This window comes from Atractosteus spatula, chromosome 2 (genome assembly GCF_055471065.1).
Source record: "Atractosteus spatula isolate fAtrSpa1 chromosome 2, fAtrSpa1.hap1, whole genome shotgun sequence".
Lineage (NCBI taxonomy): Eukaryota > Metazoa > Chordata > Actinopteri > Semionotiformes > Lepisosteidae > Atractosteus > Atractosteus spatula.
The window spans coordinates 3,012,625-3,034,769 of NC_142707.1; the positions used below are offsets into that span (position 1 = coordinate 3,012,625).

Consider the following 22,145-nt stretch of genomic DNA (forward strand, 5'->3'; position numbering starts at 1 on the left):
GATTTGGGATGAAATCTATCAATGTGATTAATAATTATAATGATGCTGTCAATGCAAATAATAATAGTTAGGCTGATAGGTCTTTTATGCTGCCTGCATTTTAGTACGGCGGTGGTAATTTTGCTTCCTGTCCATCTGTTTGAAACGAGATGCATGCTGTGGATGCTGATGTAAAACCGCCTCATCGTCGGGTTAAGCAAAAGAAGCGCTAACCTGGTTTCTCTCCCGCGCTCTGCAGGATGTACGTGTTTGGCGGCTGGGTGCCCCTGGTGATGGATGATGTCAAGGTGGCCACACACGAGAAGGAGTGGAAGTGCACCAACACGCTGGCCTGCCTCAACCTGGGTCAGCACGCCACGCACCCACGCTCGCTCGCGTTCCTCCCCGCCCGCACCCTCTCCTTTGCTGCAATCCTACTCCTGCCCCCGCCCCCGCCGCCTCCCCGACTTGCCCTTCCCTCCTCTTCGTGCAGTATTCCCGGAGTGACGTCCTTTCTCTCCCCCCCCAGACACCATGGCGTGGGAGCCCGTGCTCATGGACACCCTGGAGGACAACATCCCGCGCGCTCGGGCCGGCCACTGCTCCGTCGCCATCAACTCCCGCCTGTACGTCTGGAGCGGCCGGGACGGGTACCGCAAGGCCTGGAACAACCAGGTGTGCTGCAAGGACCTGTGGTACCTGGAGACAGGTGGGTCGCTCGCTCGATTGCTCGCTCGTCCCAGGGCGCGGCGCCTGTAGGCTCGAGCTGTGGGGGAGCATTGGGGTGGGTCGGTTCTTTTTGTTTATCTGGTTCTGTGTGTCTGTGTCTGCACCTGGGCTTTCTTACTGTTGTCAATACCCCAACCTACTGTGTCCTTTCAGTGTGGATTTTCGTTTTGTTGCTGCCGCTGTTCTGTACTGCGCTTTGAAAACACACTTTTCAAGGTGCTATATAAAAAATAGTAATAGGAATAAATACAGATGTATTACTGTTAAGTCCTCCAAGTGTTAAGTCCACACTCTGCAATGTGGGAGCAGTGCGAGAGTGATGCGCCGACCGGTTGTTTGACCGGCCGTTTCTTCTTCTTCTTCCTCCTCCTCGCAGAGAAGCCCCCCCCCCCTTCGCGGGTGCAGCTGGTCCGCGCCAACACCAACTCGCTGGAGGTGAGCTGGGGCGCCGTGCCCACGGCCGACAGCTACCTCCTGCAGCTGCAGAAGTACGACATCCCTGCCGCCACGGCCGCCACCTCGCCCGCCCTGAACCCCACGCCCTCTCTGCCCGTCAACCCCCCGAAGAGCCCCGCCCCCGCGGCGGCCGCGCCCGCCCCCGCGGCCCAGGGTCTGCCCCACGGCGGCATCACGCTGCTGCCCCAGGCGGCCTCGCCCTCGCCCACGTCCGGCCTGCCCGTCCTGCCCAACATGCCAGGGAGCCCGCTGGCCGCCGCCACAGCTCGGGGGCCAGGTGAGAGTCTTTCCGGCCTCTTCCTCTTCCTCTCTCCTGGGCCTGAGCCGGTCCGAACACGTCTGCGCTCCGCCTGCGTGAGGTTCTGAAGTGCAGAACTTGAACATTATCGCCATATGTAGCCGGTACATGTACTGGTACAGTGGAATTCTTACTTACAGAAAGTCTCTCAAAGTCAATCAACAAAGTGCAGACAGTGCATCTAGACAATATACAAGTAAACAAGTAAACAGTTCAAATGTAAACAATGCAGCTATGTAAACCTTGACTGCAGATGTGCAATAAATAAAAAAAATAAAATGACAGTGAGGTAGATGGTGTAGGTGTGGTCTGAGGTGCATGACCAAGTGTGTTCGCCATTCGCTCCGCTTGTGGGTAGAAGCTACTGAGGAGTCTGGTGGTAAGTGGAGCTGTTGCAGGGTGACGGCTCTCAGCCTGGAAGTATTGTCTGTTTTTTATTTCCTCTCACCTATGGTTTCTTTCTTGCTGTGTTATTTACACATGGATGAATTATAGATGATGAGTAAGATTCTTGCAGTCAAATGTGTCTGTTAATCACTGTAACCCAGTTCTCAATATCTTAAATACAGCCGTGTTCTACAATTTAGCTGTTGCTGGGTGATGGCGTTTCACCCCCTTATTTACATGCCCTCTTGTGGAAAATTGGTTTTTATTTTTAAATTTGAGTTTTGATCGTTTTTCTGGACGTCACCTGCCGTGTAGATTGAGGAACAACCGGTGCAGTACATCACGTGTGTGTGTGTCTCAATATCCTGAGATCCGGTGGGATGTCAAGGATTGTGTCGTCTTGACTGGTGTCTCGTTGTTCCCTCAGCTATCCTGAAGGTGGCAGCACCACAGTCCAACACTGGCACCTCCATCGTCACTGTGCGCCAGGCTAACCAGGTGGGGAAATCCCCCGTCACTGTGACATCACTTCCTGCTGGGGTCCGCATGGTGGTTCCTGCACAGAGCACCCAAGGAACGGTAGGCTTCCTTGAGTAATAGGATTTGATTCTTGCTCCTGTCTGTGAGTGGTTAGATCTTTGTCTCTGTGCTGTCATGAAAAAAGGAAGTTCGATATGCATGTGTCGGTTACAGATGTGATGATTTGCTGTTTACAAAGGACGTGCAGATTTGTGTAAATGTTGCAGTCGGATTCCACAGCATCTAGTAGTTTTGTGTCTAAACTGCTTAGTTTAAGAGACATGATACTGATTTTATGTGTAAGAATTGAGTAAATCCCACAGCTCTCAGAACCATGTTAAATGCAAACGAGGACTGTTTTCCCATGCTTTGTCATCTTAAGTTGCTAGGTCTTGTTGCTCTGTCATGTTCTGCGGGTACAAACACCTGTTGACGCCCCCTGTCCTCCTCCTCCTCCTCCTCCTCCAGCCAATGGGGAGCAGCCCTCAGATGAGTGGGATGGCGGCACTGGCCGCCGCCGCCGCCGCCACGCAGAAGATCCCGCCCTCGTCGACGCCCACCATGCTGAACGTCCCGGCTGGGGCCACCATCGTGAAGACGGTGGCCATGACCCCCGGGTCAACCTCCCTGCCTGCCACCGTCAAGGTGGCATCACCAGTGATGGTAAATGCCAGGAGCGGCTTTTGCAGAGGCTAAGAGCAAAGGGCAGCGACACCATTTAGAACTAAAATTTTAGTACACTTCAGCCCTCAAGAACCAGAGCTATAAAGATTGAACAGATTACTTGCTCAGATCGGCGGCAGCCGAGGTGTCACCAGTCTTTATCCACAGGTGAGCTTTAAGAGTAACTGGAGTGGGGCTCCTCAGGACCAGGCTTGGAGGCCCCGGCCGTAGGCGCATGCTGCTCTTCTTTTTGGCCGAGAAGTTTTGGCAATCATTTTCCCAGGAATTGCTTAGTTAAGTCGCGGAAAGAAAGGCCGAGTCCACTCAGTCAGTGACTCTTGCTCCACTGCCTGGAGTGAGAAGTGCCGGCTGTGGTTGTTGTATGCGAGTTCTGATTCCCCCCCCCCCCCTTCACTTTTCCGCCCCCAGGTGAGTAACCCCGCGACTCGGATGCTGAAGACGGCGGCGGCGCAGGTGGGCACCTCGGCCGCCTCCACGCCCAACACGCCCACGCGGCCCATCATCACCGTGCACAAGTCCGGCACCGTCACCGTGGCGCAGCAGGCCCAGGTCGTCACCACCGTGGTGGGCGGCGTCACCAAGACCATCACGCTCGTCAAGAGCCCCATCACCATGCCAGGGGGCAGCGCGCTGGTAAGACACCGCTGATAAACCCACAGCTCCCAGTGTGGATGTGCCACTGGGACACCAGCGCTAATAAGCCCACAGCTCCCAATGTAGATGTGCCACTGGGACACCAGCGCTGATAAACCCACAGCTCCCAGTGTGGATGTGCCACTGGGACAACATAGCTCCCAGTGTGGATGTGCCACTGGGACACCAGTGCTAATAAGCCCACAGCTCCCAGTGTGGATATGCCACTGGGACACCAGCGCTAATAAGCCCACAGCTCCCAGTGTGGAAGTGCCACTGGGACACCAGCGCTAATAAGCCCACAGCTCCCAGTGTAGACGTGCCACTGGGACAACGTAGCTCCCAGTGTAGACGTGCCACTGGCGGCATTAATATCCCAGAGCTCCCAGTGTAGACATGCCACTGGGACAGTAGCGCTAATAACCCCATAACTCCTAGTATAAATATAGTCTTGGTATTAACACCTCACCTTGAGGGACAAACAGCCCCAATCCTCAAAGACCTAATTCTAGAATGTTTCTTAGGTGTTTCAGTTTAGGTTGGTAGACGTTACAAAAGTGGAATAAATTGCCTTCAATATAGTAGCAAAATCCTCAGGTCCTTGATCCTGAACCATCTCTTATTCCTTTCAAACATCATGGTGGTGCTTCGTTTTCACTTTGTAACGAACTCGCGTGGTCGGCATCGGAGAAGCCTGTCAACAGTCGGGGTGGGTCATTCACCCTAATGTTTCTCTCGCTGTGCACAGATTTCCAACCTCGGGAAAGTGATGTCTGTGGTTCAGACTAAACCGGTTCAGACCTCTGCAGTCACGGGACAGGCGTCAACCAACCCCGTCACCCAGATCATACAGGTGTGTCCTCGAACACCACACTCTTCCCAGGGTCCCCTGGGGATAAATGGGTTTACGAACAGGAATACAGGGGGATCTTCTGGGTTTGATATTACGGCTTTGGTGGGTCCGGGGTCACGGCACTGAATGTTGGAGAAGGCTGGAGGGGGTTGATGGGCTTTCATCTTCTGGGGGATCAGCAGTCAACCAGCAGGGGGCGATGGGTTGAGGGTAAGAGGAGCTGTGCTTATGGCCGGGTCGTTTTGTCCCAAGAATCCAAAGGAACTGGGGTGTTCTAATACCAAGGTTAAAAACTGAAAAGGTAACTCCTCTTCCTCCTCCTCCTCCCCCCGCAGACTAAGGGACCCCTCCCTGCCGGCACCATTCTGAAGCTGGTGACCTCCGCAGACGGCAAGCCCACCACGATCATCACCACCACCCAGGCGGGTGGCACGGGTAACAAGCCCACCATCCTGGGCATCAGCAGCGTCTCCCCGACCACCACCACCAAGCCTGGCACCACCACCATCATCAAGACCATCCCCATGTCCGCCATCATGACCCAGCCTGGCGCCACAGGTAGGAGGGAGGGGGACCCCGAAAGTCTGGAGGAGCAGTCAGAGAAACGCAGTCAGCCTGCAGCACTTAGTTATACGAGCAGGCATGTTTTGAGTATGTAGGTTCCCGTTACAGTGACAACCCCCTGTAACGTGATCTCCAGGTCTCGCTGCCTGGTGCTCTTGTGTCAACAGGATCCTTCTATGTTAGTGTCTGCATCGAGCCATGCAGGATAGATTCACCCAGGTCAGCTGGCATCCATGTAGAAGTCATCTTTTAGAAAGGGTGTGGAGATTGGACTTGTGGTCAAAAAAAAAAAAGACTGCGGCGGATACCTAAAATATCTTTTTCCATAAGAAAGCTTGTGCTGAGCTGCTGCTTCTGCATGTGTTGTCTGTCCAGGAGTAACCAGCAGCCCCGGCATCAAATCCCCCATCACCATCATCACCACCAAGATGATGACGTCGGGAACGGGCACCCCTGGCAAGATCATCACTGCGGTGCCCAAGCTGGGGGCCGGGCCCGGGCAGCAAGGGGTCACACAGGTCAGCATGGCCAGACGCCTCGCACCCAACCCCCTCTCCTCTATGAGTTACCATTGCAAGCTGTCCTTTGAGTCCAAGGAGATCGCATAAAGAACAGTAGAGAGTGTCTTCATTGGCGGCCATTGCTTCCTTGAAGAAATGCATTGAACGCAATAATGATTTAACCCTGAAAGGTGGATGTTTCTATTATTATTATTGATGGTCTGATTGGAAAGAATAGACAGGAATTGTTAATAATTGTGGTAAGTTTTTTTTATTCATGTAGGTATAGGAAAACCCTAACCCTAGAAAAGAGTTTTGTTTTGAATAATCTCAGCACTGGGCCAAACTGATAAAAGAACAGGAAGGACTTAAATCCCCTTCAGTTCTTGCTACTGAAATATGAAATATGTTGGCAAGACCCATCTGTGGCATTTGAAGCTGTGCTTTTGAGTTGGGGGGGGAGGGGGCTGTAGCTTCAGGGAATGTAGCTGTCGCTTGAATACAAACATTTATTGATTATTGATTTAACCCCGAAAGGCTGGAAGTGTCTGGTCAATCGGTGGCAAACCGGCTGCGTATCTGGATACAAGCACGCTGAAATGGCGCCTGAGACCGGCGTACCAGCCCGTGCTGCAGGCGTTTATACATCTGCCGGGCTGAAAGCTGGGTGTTTCTCCAAATCAGTCAGGGAGCGGAGTACAGAAGCAAGAAGAGTAGCTCCAGAGATGGGAGCGTTCCTCCTGTTTTGTTTTTTTTTGTGTTATGGTTGCATGGAGTTATTTGGTCCTAGAATGTCCTTCAATCGTTTACTGAAGGATGCCAGAGTGTATAGGGGGAAGGGTCGCTTCAGTGGGCAGGTTGTTCCAGACGCCCCCAGCTCTGTGTGAGAAGGCCCCTCCTGCCTCGTCTTCTGCTCTACAGGGAGTAAAAGCGTCTGTTGCCTTTTCTGCTGCTCTCCCCGCAGGTGGTGCTCAAGGGGGCTCCGGGACAGCCAGGCACCATCCTCCGCACTGTGCCCATGGGCGGGGTCCGTCTGGTCACCCCAGTAACCGTATCTGCTGTCAAGCCGACGGTCACGACCCTGGTTGTCAAGGGAACAACAGGTGAGGGGGGTATCCAGTAGCAGGTGCACAAAGCCCGGCTGTGCACCTGCTGAATTATTACAGGCTGAGAAAAATATGCCGTAGTGGCTTTAGAGAGCTTTTTTCAAGTGTTTCATTATTTGTAAGTAAGTTTGTCTTTGAATACACGTATGTAGTGATAAAGTGGTGTTTAGGGGCATTGAAAGTCTTCCTGTATTGCACCTCTTTTAGACCTGCTTATAAGGCACGTAAGTCTCGGAACGGTTCACGCCCGAGTATGGTTCCTTTGGTCGTGCCCTTTTATCCTTTCCTGTCGCTCACCTGCGCGTCTTCTCTTGGGCTCAGGGGTAACGACGTTGGGGACGGTGACGGGCACCGTGTCCACCAGCCTGGCAGGGGGCAGCGTGGCCAGCGCCAACGCCTCCCTGGCCACCCCGATCACCACCCTGGGCACCATCGCCACGCTCTCCAGCCAGGTCATCAACCCTGCCGCCATCACTGTGTCCGCGGCGCAGACCAGCCTGACCGCGGCCTCGCCTCTGCCCACGCCCACCATCACCATGCAGGTAGGGGAACCCTCGGGTCGGCGGGCGCTGCTGGCGCATCTCGTTTCGCCACGCACGCGGCACTGGGGTTTGTGAACACTAGCACCGCGGCTGCAGTTGGTGGAAGTCTTCTTTACTTTGATGGATGTCGAGATACTCCCCACCCTGAGCAATGCCGTGCAGTGAAAGTCCACACAGCGCAAACATCTGTCCACGACGACCGTCCACCCCACTTTTCCATTTACTAAATGCTTCTTCCAGTTCAGGGTCAAGGGGAGAGCCAGAGCCTATCTGGCAAGCCGTGGGCACAAGGCAGTGTAGTCCCTGGACAGGACGCCAGTCCACAGCAGGGCACACACACAGATTCACGCATCCATTCACACCAGGAATGAACAATTCTTCCCGGAAGCCAATCAACCCACCAGAATGTCTTTGGTCTGTGGGAGGAAACCCACATGAATAGGGGATACCATATAAGCTCCACACAGACAGCACCCCAGGTTCCTTATCGAACCCAGGGCCCCCCAGGCGCTGCGCAGCAGCAATGCTAACTACTGAGTCGCTGTGCCGCCCCAGCGACAACGTTTGGGTTAATTTGTACGCCTTGCGTGTCGCTGTGTGTATCTCGTCTTTCATCTTCCTGGACGTACCCTCTCCCCGGCCTCCGCGAGGCTTGGCGTGCACAAATCCAGCTTGGCAGAAGACCCTCCCAAGGGTCACGCCGTAAACTTGCAGCTCGTGACTTTTCCTTGACATCACGCTGGGCACGTAACGAGCGGGTCACCGTTCGGGCTCCCTTTACTTCCCTTCGCTCCGTTCTTGCGCACCTGCGCCATCTTGCTCTGTGTCGCTGAAGGTTGCGACACGGCGATCCTGTCAGGGAAGCACCCAATTTATTTTATCTTGACCGTGCATTTACTGGACAGTGCAGTGTAGGGCGGTGAAATATACACCATTTCATTTAGAGTAATTCTTTTCCATGTTTTATTTCAGTGTGCGTCTTTAAAGTTGATGCAGCACGTTATTCTAGTTGTTGGATTTCAGAAGGCTTCCCCCCCCCCCCCCACTCATTTTTCTTTGTTTTCTCTGCCCCTTATTAAACGGGGGATGTTTCCATTCCCTGTCCTTCCTGGTCTGCCCTGCACTGTCTCTCTGGCTCTCAACACTCCTCCATGATCAGCACGCGCACCAGTTAGCCGTCACAGGAGGTTAAGTCCTGGTGAGCCTACAGTTCTGCCCCCTGTCCCTCTTCCCCAGCACAGCTAGGGAAAATAAGGGCGGATCACCACTAATCAGGAATTGTAGCTCTCTGTGTGTGTTCAGGCAGCTAAAATGGGTTGCATAGAATTCGGGTTGTGTAAAGGGACGGAGTATTTGTTTTATACAGGCAAAATGAAAGGGGTATTTTTTTACATGGTAATTGAACTATTGCTGGATAGCTACATTTTGCGTGTTATGCCCATGCTTTGAAATGTTACGCTTTTTTCCTTAAATCAATATTGGTGTTGAAATTCTTGCCCGAATGGGAGTTGGGCGTTTTCCTGTTCTGAAACCCCGGATTCTTTTCTCCCTGTTCCCCCCCCCCCCCCTTGCAGTCGGTGAACCAGCCCACCCAGGTGACCCTGATCACCACGCCCAGCGGGGTGGAGGCCCAGCCTGTGCAGGACCTGCCCGTCTCGATCCTGGCTTCGCCCACCTCCGAGCAGCCCAGTGCCACGGTCACCGTGGCCGAGTCCGGGGACCCCCCTGGCACCGTCACCCTGGTCTGCTCCAACCCGCCCTGCGAGACGCACGAGACCGGCACCACCAACACGGCCACCACTGCGTCCGCCAATATCGGGGGGACGGTACAGCGCATCTGCTCGAACCCGCCCTGCGAGACGCATGAGACCGGCACCACCAACACGGCCACCACCGCGTCCGCCAACATCGGGGGGATGGTACAGCGCGTCTGCTCGAACCCGCCCTGCGAGACGCACGAGACCGGCACCACCAACACCTCCACCACTGCGTCCGCCAACATGGGGGGGGCAGTGCAGCGCGTCTGCTCGAACCCGCCCTGCGAGACGCACGAGACCGGCACCACCAACACCTCCACCACTGCGTCCGCCAACATGGGGGGGGCGGTGCAGCGCGTCTGCTCGAACCCACCCTCGGAGACGCACGAGACCGGCACCACCAACACCTCCACCACTGCCCGCTCCAACATGGGCTCTGACCAGATGGGCACAGTGCAGAGCGGGAGTGCCCGGTCCGTCGGTGGGACCTCACCCCCTCCCTCCTCCTCCTCTGTCGCTTCCTCTTCCTCTGTGCCCACCCCAGCACCTGGGGTTCTGCGCCCGGAGAACCTGCGGACTGGCACCACGTACACCCCCACCACAGCCCGCTCCAACATGGGTTCTGACCAGACGGGCACCGTGCAGAGCTCCCAGTCCAACCAGGAAGGCAGGAAGGCTTGCAGCGTCACATGCCCCGTTTCCCAGAAACCTGCGCCCGCCCCGCTGGGGACGGATGACCCGGTGGCTTGCTCAAACCCGCCCTGCGAGACGCACGAGACCGACACCTCCACCACCGCGTCCGCCAACATCGAGGGGACGGTGCAGAGCGTCTCCTCGGACCCGCCCTGCGAGACGCACGAGACCGGCACCACCAACACGCCGTCCACAGCTTCCTCCAGCATGGGCGCGAGCCAGGGCACAGCAGTGCAGAGGGTCTGCTCGAACCCGCCCTGTGAGACGCACGAGACGGGCACCACCAACACGCCGTCCACAGCTTCCTCCAGCATGGGCGCGAGCCAGGGCACAGCAGTGCAGAGGGTCTGCTCGAACCCGCCCTGCGAGACGCACGAGACCGGCACCACCAACACGCCGTCCACAGCTTCCTCCAGCATGGGCGCGAGCCAGGGCACAGCAGTGCAGAGGGTCTGCTCGAACCCGCCCTGCGAGACGCACGAGACCGGCACCACCAACACGCCGTCCACAGCTTCCTCCAGCATGGGCGTGAGCCAGGGCACAACAGTGCAGAGGGTCTGCTCGAACCCGCCCTGTGAGACACACGAGACCGGCACCACCAACACGCCGTCCACGGCTTCCTCCAGCATGGGCGCGAGCCAGGGCACAGCAGTGCAGAGGGTCTGCTCGAACCCGCCCTGCGAGACGCACGAGACCGGCACCACCAACACTGCCACCACTGCCACCTGCAGCATGGAGACTGGGGAGAGTGCAGGTATGGCGGCTGTGTCCTGCTCGTGCTGGACCAGAGCTCCACGATGTCATCGTGCTGTCCCATCACCTCATCAGTAACCCCCTCACCCCTCGTCTTGCGCGTAGCCCCAAGACATTGCCTCTTTAGTACAGCAGCACATGATGTCAAGAACACGTCATGAGTAACAGACCCCAAGGCTGGTCCTGCTGACCCACACACCCACTGGTTTTCTTGATTAGACACCTTAATATCAAGGTGGTGGGAACGAGTGGTTCCCGTTTCTTTTGACTAAATCGGTAAAGAGCATGATGGTTTAACTACGGGTTCGTCTGGAACAAAAACCAGCAGATGTGTGGGTCACCAGGACCAGGATTTGGAACCACTTCATAATCCCAGTACTTGTCTTGAATGCAATAGGCGTGCCATTACCTCATTGCTAGGGCACTGTCTCTGTGACATCAGTGTCCCAGTCCTCCTTTCCCATCGATCATGCATCAGTGAAACTTTGCGCCCACAGCCCAGCAAAGTGGCGAGACGGTGCAGGGAGAGGCGGCGACGACCACGGAGGTGCCCCCCCCTCCCGCGCCCTCCACCTGCACGGCCATGCCCGCGGCGACGCAGAGCCGGGCCATCACCACGGTGACGCAGGCCACGCCCGCCCCGGGGCCGGCGGTGCCGGTGAGTGTCCGTCGCGGTTTCTCAACCCAGTCCTGATGCTTCTCTTCTGTCGGGCTTTTAATTACGACAGTGTCTGATCATCGTTTATATCTGTGCTGAACATGGAATATGCAAGTTTTTTTTTATTATTCTTAAATAAGCTTAAATAAGCTATCAAAAATACAAATACAGTACATAGTGTTCAAAGGTCCCTTGGATGGAGAATCCCAATGCTGTGTAGCTCTCAAGCAGCAAACTTGACCCTTCCTGAGTTATTTTAATCAGTTAGTTCACTAAATTGATCAAAAGTCTCCACACACACGACGAATTTAACAGTGACTCTGGACTGGACCACGACTGGCCGTCCCCTGTAAAGACATTCAAAGGCACGATTAGGTGTTGGCTGGACCGAGCTGGGGGTGGTCTTCATTTTTTCTTTTGTTCCTGCTTAAGTCCACTTGCTGCTTAGGTTCTGCATCTGTTTTTTTTTTTCTTTTACTTCATCCTCCTCCTCTCCTCGCATCGCCTCTCCTCAGACGATCTCGTCGATCGCCGAGTCTTCCTCAGCCGCGGCGGGTGTCGAGGAGGTCCCCACGGAGATTACCCAGGAGGCCCCGCCTCTGCCGCCCCCCGAGGACCCCCCGCACGCCGAGATGGAGCCCCTGGCCGAGCAGGCCCTGCCGCCCGAGTCCTCGGCGGCCCCCCAGGAGGAGGAGGAGGAAGGGGGGGCGGAGGGGGAGCCGATGCAGACCGAGCCCCACGCCGAGCTGTCCGCCGAGGCCGCGGTCGGGGTGGTGCCCATGGAGGAGGGCGTGGAGGTCGCGGGGGTGGGGGAGACCGAGGCCGCCGCCGTCCTGCACGCGCAAGTGGAGCAGCTGCCGGCCGCCATGGAGGCGCAGCCCAGCCAGGAGGAGCACGGGGCCGAGGTGCGTGAGAGCGGCGGGCCGCGGGTGCGAGCCGGGGGTCACGGGGGCCCGGAATGAGCCTGAAAGAGGCGTCATCCGTTGCGTCTGACTTGACGTTTATCGCCAAAGCCATGATATTGCCTTGTCGCACAGACTCTGTGCCGACGCAAACGTCGTCCGCTTTCGGGACGCGGGAAAGCTGTGACCGGCAGGTTGCCCATCCCGACGTTACACGATTTTTGCCAACAACTGAAGAGCGGGTTTGTCTAGCAGGGACTCCTCTACTGTTCAGAATGTTTCTTCTGTTCTCGGGTGCGTGGTGTTACACCTGCTTGTGAAAAGGGTGCTTCCCTGGGAGACCTCAGGCTATGACCAGCTTTCTTTCTGGGGAGATGCTGGGTGAAACGTCATGTACGCGGAAACTGTTCGGGCATTCCTAGACGTTGCTCTCACTGGCCGCTAACCTCGCGGTCTTCTTGTCCTTCCCGCAGATGGAAGGAGGGGATGGTTCAGTCGCCCCGGCTGCCCCGCCCTCCCAGGACCCCGAACCCCTGTCGCTGCCCCAGGAGCTGATGTCGGAGGGGCAGGCCGCCACCCTGATGGTCACGGGCCTGTCCCCCGAGGAGCTGGCCGTGACGGCCGCCGCGGAGGCCGCGGCCCAGGCGGTGGCCAACGAGGAGGCCCAGGCCCTGGCCATCCAGGCTGTGCTGCAGGCCGCCCAGCAGGCTGTCATGAGTGAGTGCGCTGCCGCCTTCACTGCCAGAACGTTTCCGCCTGCTGTGTTTCTGTGTCGCCTTCATCCTAGTTTTAATACTAACTAAGGTGGGGGTGGGGGTGGGGGCTTTGTCAGTAAAGAAATCCTAAATAAAACATCGTTCGGAGCTACCTGAACCTTTGTGATCTGCGGACCGGAGTATTGTAACATTTCCAAAAATATTTCAGAAATGGCCGAAAGGCGCAGATAACGTTATCAGAGATAGCCCTTTTTGCCAGGTGTGGAAATATTTTGTCCAGGTTTTGACATATGCGGTGGGCACTTCTCAGCACCCATTCAGCGTCTTAACAGAGGGTGACCAGGTTTGTACTCGAGCTATAAAATGTCCGCAAAACTGCCTGGCTCCAGGGTGCCATGGAGGAAACGCCGCGTGCGTCTTCCGTAGTGTTCCAGACCTTCCCTGAGCGTCGCTGTGACCCCTTGCAGCTTCCATGCTGTAAAGAAGTGCTGTCTGTTCTCGGGGAGGGATCTGGGGGCAAGTGGCATATCCCTTCACCCCCCTGCCCTGTGTCTGTCACCCCCCCCCCCCCTCCAGGTGCGAGCGAGGGTGACCCCGGGCACGACGGTGGGCAGCCCACCACCATCCCCATCGTGCTGACCCAGCAGGAGCTGGCCGCGCTGGTGCACCAGCAGCAGCAGCTCCAGGAGGCCCAGGCCCAAGCCCAGGCCGCTGCTGCAGCCGCTGCCGCCGCCGCCGCCGCCGCCGCCTCCCAGCAGCAGCAGCACCAGCATCACCAGCAGGCCGCCGCCCAGCACCTGCCCCCGCCAGTGCAGCCCCCTCCCGCGCTGCCCACCGAGGGCCTGGCGCCCGCCGACAGCCTCAATGACCCGTCCTCCGAGAGCAACGGGCACAACGAGATCGCGGCCGGCGTCGCCAGCGCGGCGGCAGCTGTGGGGCTCCTCCCTCGTACCTCAGCCGAGAGTGAGTGTCCGCCTGCGCTTTGTTCTCCCAGAGTCGCACTTCATGCCCCCTAATGGGGACGTCCTGGTTTCCGATGGGCGATGGGCAGAACAAACTGGCACCACTTCTAACGGCTTCTGTGTGCAAGTCGGTTTGTCTGCCCTCTTCTTGAGGGGGCGTTTTCAGTGTGGCCTGAGCTCTTTTTTTTTAAAATGAATATAACAGCGGTTTTGGCCTGCGTGAGGCGACCGATGCTGACCTGTTCCTCTCTCTGCCCCAGCCCTGGCCCCCTCCAGCACTTTCGCGCCCCCCCAGCCCATGGTGGTGGTGGCAAGTCCGGCCAAGATGCAGGCCGCCGCCGCCCTGGCAGAGGTGGCCAACGGGATCGAGACGGCAGCTGGGGTGAGTCTTCACACGGACGCGCTGGGAAGGACAGGCCGTGCTCCCGCTTGCCTGCGGGGAGAAGCAGAGACAGCGGGGCACTCTCTGCTGCGCTGTCAGAAATACTCTGGGATTAGATAAACATTCTTCCCCATCGGAATCGAATCGGAACAGCTACTGATCTACTAAGGAAACTTAATAGATCTGCAGCTTAGAGTGATCTCCTGTCACAGCCTGATGAACAGACAGTGAGCCTGTCTCTCAATAATAATAATACAGTGTGTGATCTCCTGTCCCAGCCTGAGGAACAGACAGTGAGCCTGTCTCTCAATATTAATAATAGTGTGTGATCTCCTGTCCCAGCCTGAGGAACAGACAGTGAGCCTGTCTCTCAATAATAATAATACAGTGTGTGATCTCCTGTCCCAGCCTGAGGAACAGACAGTGAGCCTGTCTCTCAATAATAATAATACAGTGTGTGATCTCCTGTCCCAGCCTGAGGAACAGACAGTGAGCCTGTCTCTTAATAATAATAATACAGTGTGTGATCTCCTGTCCCAGCCTGAGGAACAGACAGTGAGCCTGTCTCTTAATAATAATAATACAGTGTGTGATCTCCTGTCCCAGCCTGAGGAACAGACAGTGAGCCTGTCTCTTAATAATAATAATACAGTGTGTGATCTCCTGTCCCAGTCTGAGGAACAGACAGTGAGCCTGTCTCTTAATAATAATAATACAGTGTGTGATCTCCTGTCCCAGTCTGAGGAACAGACAGTGAGCCTGTCTCTCAATAATAATAATACAGTGTGTGATCTCCTGTCCCAGCCTGAGGAACAGACAGTGAGCCTGTCTCTCAATAATAATAATAATAAGACAGTGTGTGATCTCCTGTCCCAGCCTGAGGAACAGACAGTGAGCCTGTCTCACAACAATCTTATTATACCTCTATAAATGTCCTGTTAATTTTCTCCCTTTGGCATCACTGTACTTCATCAGTCATGCCATGAAAGTGTGACAGAGCTGTGTGACCTTGCTCGTTCTCGGACGCCAGCCGGCTCGCCGCGCGGCTGTTTTCCTCGCGCGCGCGTTAACCCGCCTGCTGTCTCCTCTCCTCTCCCCCGTCCCGGCGGCGCAGAAGCAGGACCCTGCTCCGGCCCCCGTCAAGGCTCCGGTGAAGAAGGAGAACCAGTGGTTTGACGTTGGCGTCGTGAAGGTCACCAACATGGTCGTCACTCACTACTTCCTGCCACCGGACGACGCTCCCTCGACCGACGTGAGTCCTGTCGCGTTTCCTCCTCGCCTTTCTCGAGAGTGTCGCGCAGCTTTTCCGGGAAAAGTGACACATGCTCTTACGGGTTTATTTAAGTTTGTCCCGGGTGCACGTTACGTCCCCAAGTTGTTCTCCTCTTGTATGCTTATCGATCCGGCATTGATAATGGGTTCGAGAATGATGGGAGTGTGGAGCAGCTCTAGCAGTGTGGAAGGCCGACTAGATGTCTTGCATAGGAAAACGGTGGCTTGTTTCAGTTCCACAACCATGCGTGCACTGTCTCTCAAATGTGTTGTCCGCACTCCTCCACTGGGCCTGTCGCTGCGCCCTGCTCGTCTCGCAGCCTAGCAGCGAGCCCTTACAGTCATGGGCGTGCACGCCCCCACCAGGGTTTTCAGTTCCCCCCCCCCCGTGAGAGGGAACACCGGAGCGGGGCAACGACCTGATCCGTCTGTGTTCTGCAGGACGACTCGGGCGCCATCCCCGACTACAACCAGATGAAGAAGGTGGAGCTCCAGCCCGGCACGGCCTACAAGTTCCGCGTGGCGGGGATCAACGCCTGCGGCCGCGGCCCCTTCTCCGAGATCTCCGCCTTCAAGACCTGCCTGCCCGGTTTCCCCGGTGCGCCGTGCGCCATCAAGATCAGCAAGGTACACCACCGCGCGCTCGGCACGCGGCCTTTCACATGACTCCCCTCCCCACCTCGCCGTCGCGCGGTCTCGGAAACCCTCTCTTCATACGCAAAGAGGCCGAATCAAAACCCTAGCAGTGTACTGAACTCGTCTTATCCTTCCTCATTCTCTCATTCTTCATTCTCGGTATGTCAGACCACCACATCTTGGTGGAACAATATCATAGTAATAATTCCTTACACTTCTATAGCGCTATTCTGGACACTCCACTCAAAGCGCTTCACAGGTGATGGGGGATCCCCTCCACCCCCACCAGTGTGCAGCCCCACCTGGGTGGTGTGACTGCAGCCATAGTGTGCCAGTACGCTCTCCACACATCAGCTCTCAGTGGGGAGGAGAGCAGAGTGATGAAGCCAGTTCAGAGATGGGGGTTATTAGGAGGCCATAATTGGTGAAGGCCAGGGTAAAATTTGGCCAGGAAGGGGGTAATACCCCTTCTCTTTTTCGAGAAACACTCTAGGATTTTTAATGACCAAAGTCAGGACCTGGGTTTTATGTCTCATCTGAAGGACGGTGCCTTATAGTGTCCCTGTCACTATACTGGGGCATTAGGACCCACACAGACCGCAGGGTGAGCGCCCCCTACTGGTCCCACTAACACCTCTTTCAGCAGCGGCCTTAGTTTTTCCCAGGAGGTCTCCCATCCAGGTACTGGCCAGGCTCACACCTGCTGAGCTCCAGTGGGTTGTCAGTTGTGAGTTGCAGGGTGATATGGATTTTGGCAGTCTACAAGATAAACGAGAACATATAAGGTAAAGCTCTGACTGCCTATCAGCCTGTTACCTCTCACTCGTTGGCTAATCTGTTGAATTTCTCTCTCTCTCTCTCTCTCGCCTTCCGCCAGAGCCCGGACGGCGCTCACCTGACGTGGGAGCCCCCCTCGATGACGTCGGGGAAGATCGTGGAGTACTCGGTCTACCTGGCCATCCAGAGCGCCCAGGCCGGCGAGCCTAAGGCGTCGGCGCCGGCCCAGCTGGCCTTCATGCGGGTGTACTGCGGGCCCAGCCCGTCCTGCCTGGTCCAGTCCTCCAGCCTGTCCAACGCCCACATCGACTACACCACCAAGCCCGCCATCATCTTCCGCATCGCCGCCCGCAACGAGAAGGGCTACGGCCCCGCCACGCAAGTCAGGTGGCTGCAAGGTACGAGCGTGGGGCCGCCCCGGGCGGATCTGCTCTTTTCTCTCTTCGGTTCCCGGTCTCCTGGACCCGGTGCGATAATTTGGTGGGTGTGTATTGAACAGGTGAACAGAACCAACAAAGGCTTGGGATGGAAAGCGTGAGAAAGTGTATTGGACTGTGAGTTGTTAGCCAATGCTCTTGCCTGTTGTGCCATCCTGGCTATACAGCAAGATTGTTCTGAGTGCGCTCTCTCTGTCTCGGCAGAGTCCAGTAAAGATGGCTCATCAGCGAAGCCCGCCACAAAGAGACCCGTCTCTTCTCCCGAAGTGTGAGTATCCATGTGCCTCATCCGTAGCTCTTCCGCCGCGGAGCAGTCAGCACTGACCTGCTCTCCCGAAAACCCCAAACCTGCCACCGGGCTCTTTGACGCTTCATCTCGGGAGTGAAGCTGGATCCTCATGAACGTGCTCCCGAGTCCACGTCTGCTTGCACTTGAACCAGACGTCAAAGGCGGAGAGGAATGTGGGCAGTGATTCCTAACCGAGCCGAAGGGACGTTGGTTTGAGGTGTGGTGGTTGGGTCTCACCAAGATAATACAATCTAAAAGCTGTCTGAAGAGTTTTGGCAAACTCGTTCACCTAAAATACCCCAGCCCTTTAAGGCATCTCATAACCCTATTGTTTTTGCAATGGCTTCTGTCAAGGTAATTAATATAACTGTTTATCTTAAATTCTCAGGGTTATTAATAAGGTTTTTGGGATAACAGGGCACAAATAATGAGGTTGATCTTATTTAACATCAGAAGCGTACATAAAGAGAACTAGTTATAAGTACTGAATAGGAGATCAAGGTGCAGTAAACCTTTAGGCTCCTGGTGCGCCACGTAGTTATTTTGTATGGAGAGTCTTCACTCTTGTCGCTCACTAGCCTGCTTCTCCATTTTTACTCATTTGCATATAAGGCATTTAGCTGTAATTTAGTTGTGGCAGGTGACTGTTCTATAGATACCTGCAATAACACGATACCGATCCATCCTGTAAGACCACAGAAAAAGACTGCAAATGTTGACACGTTAACAGCTCAGAAGTGGGTGTAAAATCATTGCGTGTTTTTATTACATTCAGTTTTATACATGAGTAATTAGATGGTTGGCACAATGCTGGCTTCATCTTCTGTGTTTTGGTATGGATCAGGAGCAGGTTTATTTTCAAACCTCGCTCAAGAAGGCGTGTCGCTGATGCCTCAGGGACGTGACCCAGCAGGGCCGTCCCTACAAGTCCCATGGACCCGACGATCGCAGACAGCTGCCGTAGCTTCAGTATTTATTTTTTACAACCCCTTCAACTTCTCACACTTGGTTGACCTGCTCCCCAAAAACCAAACTGTGAGCTTCAGTCTGGCCACATGGAATTGTTAACTCCGCTTCAGTGAACCTGGGTCGACTTCAGTTTAACCCTTGGGTGTTTTCAGCGAATGTGGTTCCGGGCAGTCCGGCCTGTTGTTTTTTGGAAGGGCCGTTTCACACCACGATCGTCGGCCATTATTGACTCTTCCTTTTTTTGCCTTCTCCCTCTCTGTCTGCAGGAAAGCCACTGGTCCAAAGAAGGCAAAATCGGACGGCCAGTGACGGGACATCCTGAACACGCACCCCCTCCCCCTTCTTCCCGACTCAGACATTTGCTGACCTCCCCCCCCCACATCCAACCCCTGCCAACAACCCCACCCTCACCCCCAAAGAACTCTGCCCCCGACCCCCGACCCTGGTCCCCACTGCTGCCGCCCCCTACCACTCTCCCCGCACAGCGGCAGTGTCTGGCTCTGCGCGGCTGCCTGGGGGCCCCGTGCCCTGAGGAGGAGGAGGAGGAGGAGGAAGGACCGGGACAAGAAGGGGGTGGACCCCAGCCGAAGGTTTATATAGGTGCCATGGACGCCTTATCGCAACTTGTATTTTTTATTTTTATTGTTGTATTATTATTACTACTAGTAGTTCTACTCCTTGAGCAAGACAAACGAGAAGCACATTTTTTGTTTTCGTTGAGCTTTTTCGTGTTGGAAACCAAAACGGCAGACGTTTTCCTCTGCCGCCGCCTCGGGGGACTCACGTCACGCAATAAGGATTCCTCGTGCTTTCCTTTCTTCTTCATGGCAGCGTTGCGTGCTCCTTTTTTTTTTGTTAATATATTTTTTGTACATTTTTTTTTCTTCTCTGCCTCCCTCTGCCTGCACCTTCTCCGTGGGGGGGGGGGTTGTGCGCGTGCCCCCCCTTTCAATGCAGGGAAAACGGGGAAAAGAAGGAAAAAAAACTTGAGCTGTGAATTTCGCTTCAGGAGATCGTGTTTTTTTTTTTGTCAGTTTTGAGGTGTGTGTTTTCTGAGGGGTGTTGGGGGTGCCCCGAAGAAGGAGACAAGAACAGGTGTGTGTGTGTGATGGGCCAGGAGTGGGATTTAAACTTTCAAAAATGGAAAAAGCAAAAGTAGGGGGGGAAAAGGGTTTTTATTTGGGAGTTTAAAAGCACTTGCTACGAAACAGAAGAGGAGGAACTTGGGAGAATCGGCTGATTTCTGAGAGAGACGCTTTTGGTGGGATGGTGTGGACTGAGCTAATGGTGCTGTCTCCCGGTGTGATGTCATCACTGTGCGCCCGCTTCAGGGGGAGCTGGAAGAAGGACACTGCAGAGGAGGGGAAGGGTCTCCTGAAGCAGAGGGACTTAGATGGGCGTGGCTCTCTTGGTGCCACGTTAAAATCTCGCGATGCCTTCCCGAAAAAAATAAACAAGCTGTACAGCAGACGTTTTCCATTTAGTTTATTTTTGTATTAATTTTTTAATAGCTTCTTCTGCCCTCGTGTGCGTGTGGATGAGGTGTATGCGCTTCTGCACACCTGTATTTTTTAAACCTCATGTTATTATTATTTTCAGTCCTTAACTGTTGATTCATTTCCCTGTTGTTTCCATGTTTGGGGGATGAGAGAGTGGGGGGTGGGGATACAGCACAGTACAGGAGCTCTTATTACCAAGACGTCTTTACTAAATGCTGATGCGTTTTTGCTCATTGTTTTTATTGAAAGTAGAAGGTTTTTGGTCGGAAAGCAAACATTATAAATAGCAAAAGAAAAGCAGGACTGAAAAACTTTGGGGGGGAAGCAGAAGATTTGTGCAGCGTGATTTGCTGCTTTTCCTTGAGGACGCTCAGCCTGTTAGCAGCGTGGAACAGGGCAGGACAGCAGCCGACAGGACGTCAGCTCCCTGCCTCTTCCAGTATCGCTCTGCTCTCCGCTTGCCTTCGCAAACATTGTCGAGGGGAAAGTCGTTTTTTTTTCTAACCCATTTTAGAGACACTGCAAAACAAATCAGTAGGATTTTTTTTTTCCTGGATTGGCGGAAGCTGTCGAGAGAAAATTGATGGAAAAACAATAAAACTGTATTTACTTTAGTTTTTTTTTGGTTCTGTATTTTACAGGAATAAAAGGGGGAAAGGGGTGGGTCTTGTGCATCGTCATGTGACTGAGAATGTTTCGGGGGCACCTTGTGTACGTGTTTCTGACTGGAGGGGAGGGATATGTTTTTTTGGGCGGGGGGGTTACAAGGGGCATTGGCCTAGCCAAAGTTCAGGCTCAATTGTACATTAGATCCTTCATATAGCAAGAAGAAGAAAAAGATCTTGGCCTTTTTTATATAAATTACCTGTAACAAAGTTTTTACATGTTGGTCATCTCTTGATTGCCTTTTTGTGTCTTGACATATAAAACAAAAAGAAATATCTACTGTCTTACTTCTTGGAGTGATGTATTTCTTAGCGGACTCGGATGTCTTTTTTTTTTTTTTAAGGGCGGGGTCCGGGTGGCGGGACATTTTTAATAGTGGAAATGCTTTATTTGTAAAAGAATACTCCTGCAGCCTTTCATCAAAGATGTATTTTCTTATGTCTACAATGTGGGATTGATCTTCCAAGGTTAATTCTCAATCCCCTTTCCACCTGCTGTACTTGTAGTCAACTTTTTTTTAAAAGGAAGTGTGATTCGATGGTTTTCTTCCACTGCATTTCCCCAGTGTGGAGCTGCCCATGGGCGGTCAGCTGAACTTGCAGTCCACACAGGGAAATATGCGGACTGTGCACCTGAGCACACTCCCTCATGTTCATCACGCTACCTGCACCAACGCCAGCATCACGCATAAGAGAGCTTATAATCTCCTGGGGGTAACAGAGTGCACAGTGCTGCACAGCCAGCTAAGGAAACAGGCATCACGTGTGTCCAAGGGGTACTTTCTCACCAAGGTCCACTCCAGTAGTTGGGGGGCATGGTGGCAAAGTGATGGCATTGCTGCTTTGCAGTTGAGAGGCCCTGGTGTCTGGCTGGGTGGAGTTTCTGTGTTCTCCCAGTGTTTGCATGGGTTTCCTCTGATGGCTCTGGTTTCCTCCTGCAAAGACGTACGGGTGGGTTAATTGTCTTCTGGGGGAAAATTGGCCTTGGTGTGAGTGGTTGCACGTGTTTGTGCTTGTGTCTCTGTGTGTGTGTACCCAGTGATGGACTGGTGTCCCATCCAGGGTGTACCCTGCCTCATGCCCACGGCTTGCTGGGACAGGCTCTGGCTCCCCTAAGACCCTGAGTTGGAAGTTGGAAAGTGGACAGATGCAGTGGGTAATGGTGGTCATAGTCTGGTTAAGTCTGAGTTACAGGGATCAGGATATCTCTACAGGGGGAGTTATGGGGGAACACTTTCTAGACCAGATGTGTGCATTTACTTCAGTATGCAGTATTTACCAGAACCAGTCTGAGGATCATTTCAAAGATGGAGGAAGCTGGGAGAATTGTGCACCAGGAGCAAAAAAAAAAATGATGTCCTGCTTCTTCAGCAACTGGAGTGAAACAGTATGTTCAACAAACGGCTTTGAACAGTGGACAAAATGGGGGAGGGGCTCGCTTTTTTTAAAACAAAAGTAATGCCCAAGTCTAAAAATGACTTTGAATCGCAGGTCTTTGGTAGTGGGCACAGGAATTTGTGGTAGCAAG

General features: G+C 54.3%; 1 protein-coding gene across 2 annotated transcripts in view; it reads left to right on the forward strand.

The window, feature by feature from the left end:
• The window catches only part of LOC148838998 (host cell factor 1-like), a 42,133-nt gene extending 21,233 nt beyond the window's left edge, over positions 1-20,900 (forward strand). For both annotated transcript variants that reach the window (XM_088938332.1, XM_088938324.1), the window contains exons 7-28: positions 239-345; positions 509-688; positions 1,085-1,441; positions 2,277-2,428; positions 2,837-3,031; positions 3,461-3,685; positions 4,434-4,538; positions 4,874-5,096; positions 5,478-5,620; positions 6,567-6,705; positions 7,030-7,250; positions 8,825-10,454; positions 10,951-11,111; positions 11,627-12,016; positions 12,487-12,730; positions 13,306-13,692; positions 13,952-14,073; positions 15,188-15,325; positions 15,787-15,972; positions 16,859-17,156; positions 17,400-17,463; positions 18,720-20,900. In XM_088938332.1, the coding sequence (XP_088794458.1) occupies positions 239-345; positions 509-688; positions 1,085-1,441; positions 2,277-2,428; positions 2,837-3,031; positions 3,461-3,685; positions 4,434-4,538; positions 4,874-5,096; positions 5,478-5,620; positions 6,567-6,705; positions 7,030-7,250; positions 8,825-10,454; positions 10,951-11,111; positions 11,627-12,016; positions 12,487-12,730; positions 13,306-13,692; positions 13,952-14,073; positions 15,188-15,325; positions 15,787-15,972; positions 16,859-17,156; positions 17,400-17,463; positions 18,720-18,762 (5,710 nt within the window). In that variant the 3' untranslated portion in view covers positions 18,763-20,900. The remainder of the gene's footprint in view (positions 1-238; positions 346-508; positions 689-1,084; positions 1,442-2,276; positions 2,429-2,836; positions 3,032-3,460; positions 3,686-4,433; positions 4,539-4,873; positions 5,097-5,477; positions 5,621-6,566; positions 6,706-7,029; positions 7,251-8,824; positions 10,455-10,950; positions 11,112-11,626; positions 12,017-12,486; positions 12,731-13,305; positions 13,693-13,951; positions 14,074-15,187; positions 15,326-15,786; positions 15,973-16,858; positions 17,157-17,399; positions 17,464-18,719) is intronic.
• The last annotated feature ends 1,245 nt before the right edge of the window (positions 20,901-22,145 follow it).